Here is a 14,611-nt window from a genome sequence, read left to right on the forward strand (position 1 = left end):
TATATGCACAAAAAATAGAAAAAGAATATATGATTTTAGCTCATGAAATTTCAGAGACCAGATGAAATACTAATCTTTACTTCCTTAAATAAACATCTGCATGCATATGGGAAAATAATGAAGATTTTTCATAAGCATCTACATTTGCAAACCACCTTTAACATGATGAAATATTGAAATGTCATTTTCCTATCACAATGGAGCCCTCCATTAATCCTCTTAACACCACACACGTACTTCAAATAAACTTTACAGTGGCAGCAACAAAATTGTTTTCCAAATGACTCCATTCTATACTTTAAAAAAAAAAAGAAAGAAAGTCACTTGTTAGTAGCATTCTGATATCCTGTGGCTGTACCAATGGTAAAGTGCATCTCAACTTGCCATGTCTGCTAAATACACTACTGTTGTAACTTAAACACCAAGTAACCTCATCGTCATCCTTCCACTTCCAGTTGATAAAAGGACGCAGGTCAATGAGTTGTCCAACCAACTCTGCAGGTTCAATGACTCTTACCAGGTTCTTCCGAATCCTCCATCGATATCCATTATTTCTCAAAATCGGCAATGTTATGCACAAATCTGCTCAGTAGCCATATTTGTCATTCAAAGAAGTTCGTCCATCACCTGATTGTCCTGCACACACGATACAGGAAAATATGAACATTCTGAAAAAATGACAATCCAATCATATAGTAAGGACATTGAAACCAATTATGCTTACCTTCAGGGGGAACCCATGTGTCATCTGTCTGATCGTTCAAAAATGATGGTTTCTCAGGCCCAAGCACTCTTTTAGGCTTCCTCTTCTCCTCATCTTGGTTTTCCACATCATCAGTTGCATACAATCCCCTTTTGTGCTTTAATAATAAAGCCACAGCATCCTCAGCCATTTTTTCACCCACAGGAGCAGAAGTCGATTGCCGAGTGACATCATTACTATTTGCACCCGTCATCTCAACTTGTTTTCTTTTCCTTAAAATCAGACCAGGAGCAGCAGACTCAATATTAGATTCTCTAGTCTTTGCATCATCACCCGAACCCAAAATTTTGTTCCTGTCCTTGTAGTCAACGAACTGATTGGACTCGTCTGTATCATGCAAAGCGGCTATTGGTTGTTGGTTATCATCTGTAACCCTGTCCTCTACAGCCCCAAGCCACTGGGGCTTTGGAACCGTGTATACAACATTCTCACCCTCCACTTTGTCACTGCCAGGTTCTGACTTGTCCAAATCCATAGTTGTATCTCCAGGTTTCCCTTCTTGTATGGAGTTATCTGCCTTTGCACAAGTGTCACTGATTTTCTGGGTTTCCACAGGTGGTTTCTTGTTATCGACCTTAGTACAAGGTTCAGTGATTTTCTGGGTTTTTGCTTGTGGCTTCTTTATGTTAGAGGCAACTTCTTGAGATTTGTTTGATTTAGGTTCTTGTGCTTTCAACTCCCTTTTCTTGACAGCTTCGCCTGTTGGGTCAGCAATCTTCAATAAGTAGCAAATCCTATCCAACTCGGACTGAAGAGTTGACAATTCCTTCTCAAGCTGCACACTTTTGTCTTGAACTGACAGCAACAAATAAATCAGCAAGGATAAGCTAACGTGTGCTAATGAAATGTCCAATTTAAGACTTGTAATTGCACATAAAGTTAGAGTTTGAAGGAACGAGACAACTCATTTTCTAGTATTACTTCCACACACATCAAAGCACACAATTGCATACAATGAATATGTGCAAATATAAGCAAGCAACCAGAAAAAGCAAACAAATATAACTCTTACCAAGTTGGGATGAAAGTCCAGACATGTAAGCATCAAGGGAATCATCAACTTCATCTTGTTTGGCAGACTCTGATGACATTTTATTCTTTTCAACTATAAGCAACTCTTTCTTCTCATTCATCTCCTGGATAATGGCATCTTTTTTATCCAGAAGAGTATCAGCAGTCTCAATAGATTGGTTGTCACCAAGCTTCTGGCGAGAAGACGTTTTCTTTGTGCGGTCAAAAAATTCATCGTCACCGTCGCTATACAATGCAAGTAATAACCATAGTGCTTTTAGTTTTAGTGCATCACTTTATACATATGGTATACATACAACAAAACAACAACAAAGCCTTGTCCCACTAAGTGGTATACATAAACCAAAAAAATTGAACACAAAAGAGTAGCTTCTCGAAAAGGAGATAAAAGCATGTAAATAGCATTAAGCAGTTCAGATTATGAGTATATCCTCTGTCAAAATTTCAATGTCAAAATTTCCAAATTGAAATCCTCAATAAATCTCACTTTCCTGGGAATCTCCTTCTATTGGTGATATCATACCTGAGATATTCATCTTCATCTTCCACAACACCTTTCTTCTTTCCACGACTTACAATTGACATGCTTAGACATTAGAATGTACCCAATTAACAAGAAGGGTTGATGAGAACCAACATATAATTTTCAAAACTCAGGCAATCACAGAATATTTGTGAGATGGTTTCTTGTCTTAAATTTTTCTACAACATTACCTGTGTTATTCTTTGCTCATTCCTAGCAATTTGAGTCTGTTGGCCTTGAGTCAGCCCACCCTGAGAAATGTCTTTAACTCGTATAGAGTTGATTTCTTTCTTCATGTTTGTAATCTGCACAGAGAAAATCGGCATTAGTATAGGAGAAAGATTAAATCAGCATGGTTAATACAGAGCTGAATTATTCTGGCAAGGTAGCTGAGTTAAGCTCTTCATGAATTATATAATTCAAATGAAAGACATTGTAGTAACAAAATTAACTCTGATCACCTTTTCCATCCTTTTTAGTATCTTCTCACGTGTTTTTTCCTGTTTTTCTGTGAGCTGTCCTTTATATGACTGCCAAGTCACTTCATCCACATCGTCCTGAAAAATTTGAATCAAGCCAAGGCATAAATAAACTTGTATTTTCAACAAAAAGCAGGTTCTCAATAAGTAACATATATGTTAGTTCAGAGGGAAAATTCCATTGATCATAATATCATATGCAGTATATTCATGGTTATAAGTTTCCACAAACCTCCTCTTCCTCAATAGCATCCTCACCCATTCCCCATGATACACCATCAGAGAGAGATGCTTCCAGCCTTGCTCGTTGGAGTGAAGCTTCCTTGTCTAGAATTACTTCACGCATTTTCATTTCTCGAATGATTTTTTTGTTGATTTCCTATAAAATAAGAGCACATGAACCACTATAGCAATACACATTTCATCCTGTAAATTATTAACTCAATCATATAAATACTAGGAGTCTAGGAGACTTCTTTACTTGTTCTTTTTTCACTTTTCCTTTTCAAGATAGATAAGGAGACATATTTGCAAATAAGGAAAGGGGAATGACCACAAAAAGTAAAAAAAAAAAAAATGCAGATCTTACTGGAGGCATCAACTCAGACGGCCCTTGAAAAATGAACAGGCGAGATGACCTGTAGAAGTGTAGATGTAATAAAAAGATGAACAAATAGATAAATCAAATTTAAGTATATGCATCATAACTCAATGTACTACATAATGTTTGCCAAAGGGAACTGGAACGTAAAACACCACATAAGTGTCATAAGCATACCACCTACAAATGTTTTAGAACTCAGAACTTCAGCACATGATACATAACATCTGATAGATATTGAGGGGAAAATAGTATGCAATTTAAATTGGACACTAAACATCTTAATTCAACTGAATTTGTTGCACATCACTTAAAGCAAAAGAGCTCCTCAACAAAGCTGCAATTCTTTATTTTTCTAATGGCTTCGTAACTAGGGCATAGGTCCTAATAGATAACTCATAACTAGCAGTCCAGCACACAATTCATTTTAGAGATTTAAACCAATAAATCTATTACAGCCTCAGACGTAATAAAAAAGAAACAGTAGAGACATAGGAGAAGGTGAAAGGGAAAAGCCTTATTCATTAGCAAGTGAAAAAGGGAAAAGTACTTACCGGCCAAATCGAATGACATCACCAACATGCAAGTCAACATATGTGTTTTTCTCCACCTAAGAAAATAGGAAAAGAAATGGATTTATGTCTGATGGGATTATACTTATACCTCTCTTGTATCAAAACGGGATTACAGATCCATTAACCCTATTACCTGATTCTTGTTCAAGAAAGTGCCGTGAGTACTCCCAAGATCATACAGATATGCATCACCACTTCTCTTGAATTGTAGAACTAAATCAAAGCATAATAAAAACTTGGTAAGAATCATGGACAAACTTCTTTTAGTAAATATTATTACGCTATTCACGAGTCATGCTAACCCAGTTAAAGGTAATTGGTCACGATCCTAACTCACCTAGTAGTGCCTTTTCCAATTCCTATTCTTATTAAGCATAAAAGGCTTGAAGTCAGAAGGAAACTTTGACCAACATAGCAGTTTATCATAATGAGCTCTATTCAATGAAAGGTGGTTTCACACAAATATTTCTTGAGTCACAAATCCATGCCTCTATCATGTTTGGAATCGTATTATTTCAGGGGAAAATAATTCTTTTTATTTATCATACCCTAAACCAAACACACGCACACACCTTGTCTTCAGATTGGTCTACACTCTACCATAGCTAGATAGCTAATGTTTCATAATAATAATAATTCACAATATACAAGCCAAATTACTAGCCACACATATAAACTACCAATACAAATAAACAAACAAAAGTAGTAACCAATTTTCCAGTCTCCAACTTTACCAAACCTTCAAACCAACACACTAGTCATTCCACTCCTAGTCTTAAAGTTGATAAAATCACTAAAATTTTCGCTGAAAGGGCTAGCTAGTTAAGCTGCACCATACCTGCATGAAACCGCGAAATGGTGGGATGCTCCAGTATAAAATCACAGAGGTCCAATCTCCCAAACATATATGCCCCCTTCTCATGCCTGTGTGGTAACACCATAGCCAAAACAATAAGCTCAAATCTTCCACAAGCTTAAAGGAAAAAAAAAAGTCAAATGCAATAAACACAAATTCAATTCAGTTCGATCCCATTCAGCTTATCAGCTAGAAAAATATTTAAGAAAAAATAAACTTCTAGAAGCAATCTTTTCTTTCAGTTGTTAACTCCAAAATACAGTAACTAACTTCCCTCACTAGAGAGAGAGAGAGAGAGAGAGAGAGAGAGACTAACACGTCGTATTTGTCAATGATGGCGCCATCTTTGAGGACCTCGAGGCAGAACTCGTGGCAGGGAGCAGAGCTCCATGGAGGGATCTTGTAGGGAATCGGTATGCCCTGAGAAGAAGAAGACGACGACGGCTTTGGCGGCTGAGGCGGTTGTTGTGGTGGTCGAGGTTCAGCTGAATCGTCTGAATTGGAAGAAGAAGGTGGTTCTGGAATTCGAGGAGGAGGCATGGCTGCTGAATCGGTTGAAGTAGTAGTAGTAGTAGTTGGTGGCGGTTCTGATATTGCGGTTTCTGGCACGCTCTTCTCATCAGAAGAAGAAGAAGAAGAAGAAGAAGAAGAAGAAGAAGAAGAGGGATTAGGGATTCTGGGAGGTGGGGGAGGCATAGCCATGTTGTTCGTCAAAAACGCACCAAAAAAAAAAACACACTTCGTCACTGTCTTCTCTCGCTGCTTTCGGTTTATGCACATAACACAGATACAATACAACTATAACAATATAATAATTAGAATAGCAAAAGAAGGTTTTTTTTTTTAATACAAAATTGAAGGTAAGAACAAGACTATTGACTATTGAGTATTGACTGTGAAATTAAAAAAAATTGGCTCTCAGGTTATTTTATATTAATTATTTTATATGTTAATGAATAATAACATAAATTAAATAAAAACTGAAATAAATTTTTTTATAGGTTTTCAATATGCTTAACAATTATGTATAACTAGTTAAAATTAAATTATATCTTTATAAATTTGTAACATACTAACCTATATTATATTAAACGAGAAATGCTACGGCCAACAATTTTGGTATTTTATAACTATTAAATGACTATTAATAATATTTTTAATAGTGTGAGATTATATTCAATAGTGAAAAATCACTCATTTTTCTTCTGATAGTTAAATGCAGATCAAAAATTACAAAAATTACTGATTTTCTATATTTTTTCATATTAAACAATTATAATTTTCACTTAAATATTAATAAAATTAGAGATAATTCTTAATTTGATCTTCAATTTGTATGCGAATTTTAATTTAATTTTTGAAATTTTAATTATTTTTATTTAATCTTCAAATTTTATAAATATGATTTATGTTAGTCTCTAAAATAATTTTTGATGTATAAATAATAAATAAATATCGACATAGACCATATACTACAATAGATTTTATAAAAATAATATTATTTTAGTTTTGTCACTTAAATAATCCAAAAAATTCTTAAGTAGTGTTTATTAAAATTTTTCATTTTAAAGAAGTAATACACGCCATTTTTTAACTATTTGAGTTTTAAAGCCAAAATAATGTCATTTAATAAATTTTATAATTGTCTATATCAAAACCCTATTAATATTAATATTTGTATGTTAAAAATTATCCAAAAGATTAATAAAAATTACGAAATTCACGTGCAAATTTAGGAAATAAATCTTGAAATTATCTTCACATAACTAGTCATTAAAAAAATTGACTAAAAATTGGAAAGGGAGAAAAAATATGCGTTTCTTTAATAACAATATAGCAACAGAGAAAAAGTCTCCAAAGGGTTTCTTCTACACCCATCACATTATCCTATTTCTTCAAACTCTCAGAAGCTGTAACAACAGTGCTGTGTTTGAGTGGGGGCAGGTAGTGTGTTGTTCATCCAAAAAGAAAAAATCTTGTATTGATTAAAAGGGAAGAACTTCAAATCCAAGCCAGAGTCACCTGAATGAAACCACTGTCTCCTTCACTTCAAATCCATTCCAGCACACAGTCACTCTTGTACAATCCAAAAGTTTCAATCTTTCCCTTTGATTCCGATACCCTTTTGCTTTCTTTCTTCTTCTTCTTCTTCTCTCTCTTTGACCTATGGCTTCTGCTCCTCCCACACCACCACCACACTGTTCCTCTGTCCCTTCTAGGCCTAATGTTACCAGCAACAGGAGCACCCATAACCATAGGCATAGCAGCCACCACAACAACCACAACCGTCATAACCACCAAAATAGCCGACTGAGGAGGCAAGAACAGTCAAGGTGGAACCATAATGGTTATGGTTCTTTTGCAAATAACTCACCTTTGCCTTATGCTAATGCCACAGGTTCAGGTTCTGGTGCTGGTGTTGCTTCAGCTTCTGCCGTTGCTGCAGCTGTAGCTGCTGCTGCTGCTGGTGACAATGCACCTGCTGCATTTTCATCAGCATTGGGGATGCTCGGTGGCCGGAGGTCCACTCTCGGCCTGGAGTTTTCGGGCCGGAGGACCACACGGTTCGCGGCAAGGATGCGCTCAGGGAGGCTGAGGTACAACAATAACAAGACAAAGCATTCTCTTATTGCTGAAGAGGTGCAGCAGTGCCTTGAAAAGTCTGGTAATGATGTTGCATCTGTTGACAATGTTTTGCTTAGCTATGAGAGTAAGATGTATGATCCTGAGGATTATATTTACCTTATTAGGGAATGTGGCAATAAGGACCTGTACTTGCAGGTATCTAAGACCTATGATTTTGCTATGGGGAGGAAGCATTATAACTGGTTTTACAAGGGGAAGTTGACTAGTACTGTGATTAGTCAACTTGGTAAAATGAAGAAAATTGAGCATGCTTGTAGGGTGTTTGATGTGGCCAGGAGCCAAGGGTTCGGTAACACTGTTTATTCCTATTCCTCTATGATCAATGCTTACGGGCATAATGGGCGTTTTAACGATGCCGTGCGCTTGTATAGGTCGATGAGGCCATTGGGAATGGAACCAAATTTGATTACCTATAATGCCCTGATTGATGCAGGAGCTAAGGGGCATGTAGACTTTAGTATAGTTGCGAAGTTTGTTGATGAGATGGTGGCGAATGGGATCATGCCTGATCGGATTACCTATAATTCGCTTCTTAGTGTTTGTGTCCCAGGGGGTGCTTGGGAGATCGCCAGGGATTTGTTTGCTGAGATGAGGAATAAAGGGCATGAGCAGGATGTGTATACTTATAATACGTATTTGGATGTCTTATGTAAGGGTGGTCAGCTGGATTTTGCCAGAAGCATTTTCGCAGATATGTCTGCCAATAATGTTTTTCCAAATGCAGTAACATATCTTATAATACACTGATTGCAGTCTATGGAAGGCTTGGTTTGTTTGAGGACGCACTATTCGCCAGCGAAGAGATGGAGATCTGTGGTTACAAAAAGGATATTGTAACTTACAATGCTCTCTTGGGTGGATATGGGAAGCATGGAATGTATGATGAAGTTAAGAGAATATTTACTGAGATGAAAAGAAAGCACATTTATCCAAACACATTAACTTACTCTACGTTGATTAATGTCTATACTAAAGGAGGAATGTACATGGAAGCAATGGAAGTTTACAGAGAGTTCAAGGAGAATGACCTGGAGGTTGATGTTGTCTTTTATAGTCAACTTATTGATACTCTCTGTAAAAATGGGCTAGTGGAATCTGCTATGGTGTTGCTTGATGTGATGACCAGGAATGGAATCACTCCTAATGTGGTCACCTATAACTCCATGATTGATGCCTTTGGTGACGTTTCAGCTCTCGGGTTTAAAACTTCTTTTCGGGCCAATGACGATCAGACTGAATCTTCAGCTTCTATGCTTATTGCGGCGTCATCCCAGAATCAGACGGGATCTGACAAAGAAGACCGAATCTCAAAGATGTTCAAGCAGCTTGCTGTGGAGAAAGCAGGACATGGGAAGAAGGATTTGAGGACCAACCAAGATTTCAGCATATTGTGGCTCTTAAGAAAAATGCATGAGCTGGAAATTAAACCAAATGTTGTCACATTTTCAGCGATTCTGAATGCCTGCAGGTAAATTGTTATCCAAGATTTCTCATACTTTGATATTCTTATGTGAAGAGGTCATTGATTAAGACATACATTAATGTGGTCCCTTGGATGCAGCCGTTGCAATTCGTTTGAAGATGCTTCAAGGCTGTTGGATGAGCTCCGCCTGTTCAATGACCAGGTGTATGGTGTAGCCCATGGACTGCTCATGGGTTCAAGGGAAAACATATGGATCCATGCTCAAGCTGTCTTTGATGACATGAAGCGCATGGATAATTTGACAGCATCTGCCTTTTATAATGCTCTAACTGACATGCTGTGGAACTTTGGTCAGGTAAATTTGCCCAACTAGAAAGTTGCTACTTGCTACATGTCTCATCAGTTTGATGGTTAAGGTTAGAAGTTCATACTGATGCAGCTTTCAACTGTGTTGATCTATCACTCTCATTTTTCTCAATTAATTTTGACCATAGAAACGCGGAGCGCAGCTGGTTGTGCTTGAAGGTCGAAACCGAAATGTGTGGACTGGCGACTGGTCCATTGAGTGCTTGGATCTACACCTGATGTCTTGTGGAGCTGCATGCGCGATGGTTCACGATTGGTTGCTAAACATTCGATCAATTGTTTTTGAAGGATCTGAACTGCCAAAGCTGTTAAGGTATGCACCTTCCCACCCTAAGATTCATTGTTATTATATCCTTGCATTGGATTTCTGACGTGAATGTGTGTGTTTTATGATATCCTTTATATACAGTATTTTAACTGGTTGGGGAAAGCATAGCAAAGTGCTAGGCGATGGAGCTTTGAAGAGAAAAATCGAAGCTCTTCTGAATGGGATCGGAGCACCTTTCAAGATTGCTGAGTCTAACATTGGAAGGTTCACATCCCCTGGATATCTGGTTGCTGCATGGCTCAAGAAATCAAGCACACTGAATGTGCTTGTTCTGCATGATCGCATTACTGCTTCTGAACCTACTGCTTCTGGTCAATTATATAGCTTGCAGGCCCCTTGAAAAGAAAAGGGTTGTAGAACACAACACTTGATTCTGTCAATTGAATTCTGCAATTGAGAGAATCAATTCCCCTTGTAAGCATAAAGTAGCACTCTTTTGTAATATATATATATTAGGCCTACCTACAGGTTAAATGTCTCTGACCTTCCCCTATTTTGTTTATTGTGGGGAAGGTTCTTGTGAAAATATTTGTTAGAGACAGTTTAAAACAACGAATGATCATTCTATACTCTATCCTTCATTTTAGTCCAATGGATCCATAAGTCTATTAGCAAGTGATTTACATAAGGAAAGTTTGGCACCAAATGGTTTGGCCCTTAATTTTATTCCAAATGGCCTAGTTATATATAATATTCCTGTATATTCAAAACATTGATATGCTGCTTATTACAATATCTAGATGCGTTTTTCTAATCACAATTTGACAGCATATTATTTGCATCGATTTGTGAATATATGAAAGATATTATGCAGATCTACTTCCAACTGCATGATGTATTTTCTGATAACTTTAGAATATAAGGAGTCAACATCTTAAATTGTATGTTGTTACACCCAAAAATATTACAGAAGTCATAAGTCACAAAACCTTTTCCAAATACATGTACACCCCAAAAACTACTACACACTTTTAAGTTAAACTTGATGCACAATCTCTCATAAATATTTTTACACAATTTTACCATTAATTAACAGTGGAGATTTATACATGATCAGGTCACAAGTTTCGTGTTGGAAGATCCATTTGAGTAATGCACATATGTTCTTGAGTTATCCGAGGTTGGATCTTGTCATCTGTGGTGGTTCCATGGCTAATGCCCCTAGGATTAGGTTCTGAAGAATCACAGGTTTCACAATGTAGTAGTCGCCTAATTAGTAACTGCCATCTATGACCTGTAGTAGCATGAACAATTCCAAAAATGAAAAAAGATAAAATAAAAAGTCATATGCTCTCTTCATGTTCATTGTTCAGCACAGCACCACAGAAATGCAATGATCAATGTGAATCTGTTTGAACAGAGATTTCAACTACATTAAATAACCATCAGGAGTATAATATACATTCCTCAGCTGATGTAATACAAAAGATTAGGTTTTTATGTACATAAATGAAAAGCCTTGAAGAAGAACAAGCAAGGTGGAACAAGTGTTTAAAATTTAAATTACAAAAACATACAATTTTTCTCATAGTTATACTTGAAATCATTTTCTCTACTGATCTGAAGTCGAAACTAGAAGTATGCTACATCCCAATTCCCAAATCCTTGACTTTACACTCACAACTAAGAGAAGAAAATTTTATTGAATATACCAGCATAGTCTAACAGGAATAAGTAAAACAAAAAGGTATTAAGTGAAATTACCATGACGGAATGAAGCAGGCCAATGCCAACCTCCAAGTTGGATCTGGTATTCAAGGGATTTCTTCTGCTCAGCTGAAAAGCTTATAGTCTATTTTGAATACCAGAAGAGCCATTGCTGCAGTTAAACCAAGAGGAGCTTGAGTATAGGACTTCGAGGATATATGAGTAGATTTGGCATAACAAGCTGAATTTGAGATTTATGAACCCTGCAAGAGATAACACTAAGAATATTTCAGAAACTAGTTGCAAGGGGCAAAAAATGTGCCCTGGAGTAGGCTAGAACTATTTAATATGCCATTAATATAAAGTTCACTTTACATCCTTCGGCATCAAAGAAAAGATGAAAGTATGCAGATGATAATTTGGAAGCTATACCATACTTACAGAAAGATTATGTTGTGCCGTTCTCTACCGCATTTGTCATTGTTTCTAAACTCTATACTGTAGCTATAGCAACTAACAGTCTACTAGCTACTTCCTTAACATAGAGTGCATCAGTACTTGTGTTCTGATGTCAGGTTGAAGATTTTTCTCTAGCATTTTTGCATAAACCTTGTTTGCCAAATTAACCTTGCCACGTAAACACATCCCTTGCACAGCAGCATTATAAAGAGTGGCATTTGGCATAGTCCGCTGCAAAATGAACAGATATTGGGGAGGTTAAGTGCTTATATCAGATCGGAAAAGGAGGTAGCTCAGTTATACTCAATTTAATTAACATTCATAATTATTTGTGTGCAAAAAGAGACAAAATGGATATGTTCATAGCATTAACATAACAATTTTATATGCTAGTACAATGTAACTAAAATTTAAAAAATGCTTTTTACTCGCCTTTAATATTTCCTCTAACTCTTCCCAGAGATCTCCACGAACACAACATCGAACCAGGGACAGATAAGTTAATGTGTTCGGAATGCAATTCTGGTCAACCATATGCTGATACACTTGCAGAGCAATTGTTGGCTTCCTTGCAAGCTCACAGGTCCTGATAACAAGATTATACGACATCGTCAAATCAGACATTTCAGAAGCTTCCATCTGCCACAGAATTTCTAGAGCTTTATCCCATAACCGAAGCTTGGAGCAGGACATCAAAACAGTATTGTATAAACGTACATTGAACTGAGACGCTTCGGTTTTTTTAACCATCTCAAAAAGCTGCAGAGCTTCATGATGCCTATTAGCCTTGTTAAGAGAACTAAGTAGTGCACTGAATGTATATGCATCTGGTTTATGGCCCAACAATTTCATTGTATTATAGACCTGATATGCTTGTTTGAGTTCTCCAGCCCTTCCAAGCGAGTTAATCAATGCATTGCATGCAATAATGTTTGGCCTAAGTTCACTCTTTAACATTTTCTGAAAGACATTTGATGCAGCATCCCATTTTCCCTCCTTCGCATATACACTAACTATGGCGTTCAATGTGTTGCTTTCTGGTTCAAATCCATTCTGAATCATCTCATGGTAAGCATAAAGGGCAAGCTCACTCTGACCGTGTCGTGCAAAACTAGTGACCAATAATTGATATGTAACTTCGGTTCCTACACATCCATTTGCCTTCATATCACTCCACACCCTCTCTATCTCACTCCAATTGCCAACCCTTCTGCAAATTGATATCATAGTGTTGTAAACAATTGCGTCAAAATCCTTTCTCACATCGCATTCACTTTGTAGTTCTCTAAAGAAATTTATAGCCGAGTCACAACCTTGAGCTTTTACCTGTGCCATAAGAATCAAGCTATAAGTATGCCCAGTAGTAATCTTCCAAGTTCTCGTGAACCTGAACACCTTGAAGCAATCGTCAAACCACCCATGTCTCATAAGGCTAGACATAAGAGAATTACAAGCATGGATATTCGGACAAAGGCCTGATAATTCCATAGACCTAAAATATTCCATTGCACTTCTAATCTTGTTAGTTCTACTAAGCACCAAAATCCTATTAGAAAGAACATTCTCATCCGTTTCCTCCAAATAAATTGCTCTTTGCTCATTCACAAGTCCCTTCTCTTTCGACGCCAACCGAGTAACATCGACAATTCCAGAATGCCAGTGCCTAGAACCTTCCACTTCTCCCCAGGGTGGTAAATCCTTCTTGCCTACAAAAGATGCATCAATTCCTTCTCTTCCTTCAACATCATCTTTATCCTCATCTTCATCTTCATCATCAGCATCATCATTATTGAGCACAAAAGATTCATCAGCTTCTCTCCCTCCATCATCAATATCATGATCATTTTTGTCTTCTTCTTCTTCTACTACTTTTACTTCTACTTCTCCCCATGGAGGCAAATGATTCTTTGAAACAAACGAACTATAATTTTTTTCTCCTTCTTCAAAATATTCCTCTTCATAACCATTAACATATTCTTCTTCATCATCATTATCATCAACATATTGTTCTTCCTCCTCTTCTTCAGAAGGACCGAATTCAAAACTATTAGCCATGTCCTTAGACAATTGTGGGGACCCAGTTGACCTAATTGAAAGCACACAAATCTTTTGTTGTGACATCATGGAACCAATGTTGCTAATAAGGTTGTTGTGTGCTCTTGTGAAGTAAGGAATTGTTTGAAATTGGGCATTATTAACAAGAAAGGGTTTGTGAATACAACAAGTAAGAGGCTTTTGACACTGAAATAGCAAATTCAACATAATAATAACAATGGTTACCTGAAATATACATTAAACAAATGTAATTAGTGAAATATAACAAACCAAATCGAAAGGATGAAGTTAAAAGAGGTAGCTTTAGGAATGAAACAACAGAACTGAACAGAATAGAGTATACAACATTCAGAAAGCAGAGGAACGAAACCAAACCAGAATGAAAACGCTGCGTTTTGGTGTGAAGAAGAAGAAGATTGAGGCTGAAGCTGAAGTCCAATGCCTACTAAAGCATAGATATTTTAATATGAAGGGGAAATTAAACAATTTCTTATAAATTTAATTGCACATTTAAATTAATTTCTTATATTTTTTTGCACAATATCATTTAAAATTTTACCTTATATAATCAATTTATTAAAGTATTTGAATCTTGTGTTAATATTTTATTGGTTAACATAATAATTAAATGTTTTAATTGTACATTGAAATTATTATCATAGTATCATAATACACTATTCAATTACTATATGAAATGAAATCTTTTAATGAATTATAGATAATGAATATTATTTTACAAAAGAAAATTATGCACTAACCTTTCTTATATTCCTATTATATATGATATAGAAATATAAATTATATAAATTTAACTTTTATACACTGATAATATAAAAAAAAATTTACACAAATATGAAA

At 36.3% G+C, this 14,611-nt stretch overlaps 3 protein-coding genes across 3 annotated transcripts; 1 reads left to right on the forward strand and 2 right to left on the reverse strand.

The window, feature by feature from the left end:
• Nucleotides 1-64: 64 nt before the first annotated feature.
• LOC107486552 (uncharacterized) lies at nucleotides 65-5,598 on the reverse strand. Its single transcript, XM_016107101.3, is given in 12 exon segments — nucleotides 65-636; nucleotides 725-1,558; nucleotides 1,776-2,020; nucleotides 2,319-2,381; nucleotides 2,433-2,623; nucleotides 2,780-2,875; nucleotides 3,030-3,176; nucleotides 3,387-3,435; nucleotides 3,953-4,008; nucleotides 4,107-4,186; nucleotides 4,812-4,897; nucleotides 5,146-5,598. Coding segments are annotated over 12 exon segments (2,283 nt in total). The 5' UTR covers nucleotides 5,532-5,598; the 3' UTR covers nucleotides 65-586.
• Nucleotides 5,599-6,670: 1,072 nt separating this feature from the next.
• On the forward strand, nucleotides 6,671-10,265 carry LOC107486550 (pentatricopeptide repeat-containing protein GUN1, chloroplastic). Its single transcript, XM_016107099.3, is given in 5 exon segments — nucleotides 6,671-8,205; nucleotides 8,208-8,943; nucleotides 9,037-9,253; nucleotides 9,393-9,577; nucleotides 9,674-10,265. Coding segments are annotated over 5 exon segments (2,607 nt in total). The 5' UTR covers nucleotides 6,671-6,995; the 3' UTR covers nucleotides 9,933-10,265.
• Nucleotides 10,266-10,399: 134 nt separating this feature from the next.
• LOC107486549 (pentatricopeptide repeat-containing protein At3g29290) lies at nucleotides 10,400-14,191 on the reverse strand. The gene is made up of 5 exons (XM_016107098.3): nucleotides 14,129-14,191; nucleotides 12,131-13,978; nucleotides 11,681-11,929; nucleotides 11,297-11,502; nucleotides 10,400-10,826 (listed from the first exon to the last, which is right to left on the reverse strand). Exons 2-3 carry the CDS (start codon nucleotides 13,958-13,960, stop codon nucleotides 11,768-11,770), a joined length of 1,992 nt encoding a protein of 663 aa, XP_015962584.1. The 5' UTR covers nucleotides 13,961-13,978; nucleotides 14,129-14,191; the 3' UTR covers nucleotides 10,400-10,826; nucleotides 11,297-11,502; nucleotides 11,681-11,767.
• Between the last annotated feature and the right edge of the window lie 420 nt (nucleotides 14,192-14,611).

The sequence above is a fragment of the Arachis duranensis genome, chromosome 4 (assembly GCF_000817695.3).
Source record: "Arachis duranensis cultivar V14167 chromosome 4, aradu.V14167.gnm2.J7QH, whole genome shotgun sequence".
NCBI classification, from domain to species: Eukaryota; Viridiplantae; Streptophyta; class Magnoliopsida; order Fabales; family Fabaceae; genus Arachis; species Arachis duranensis.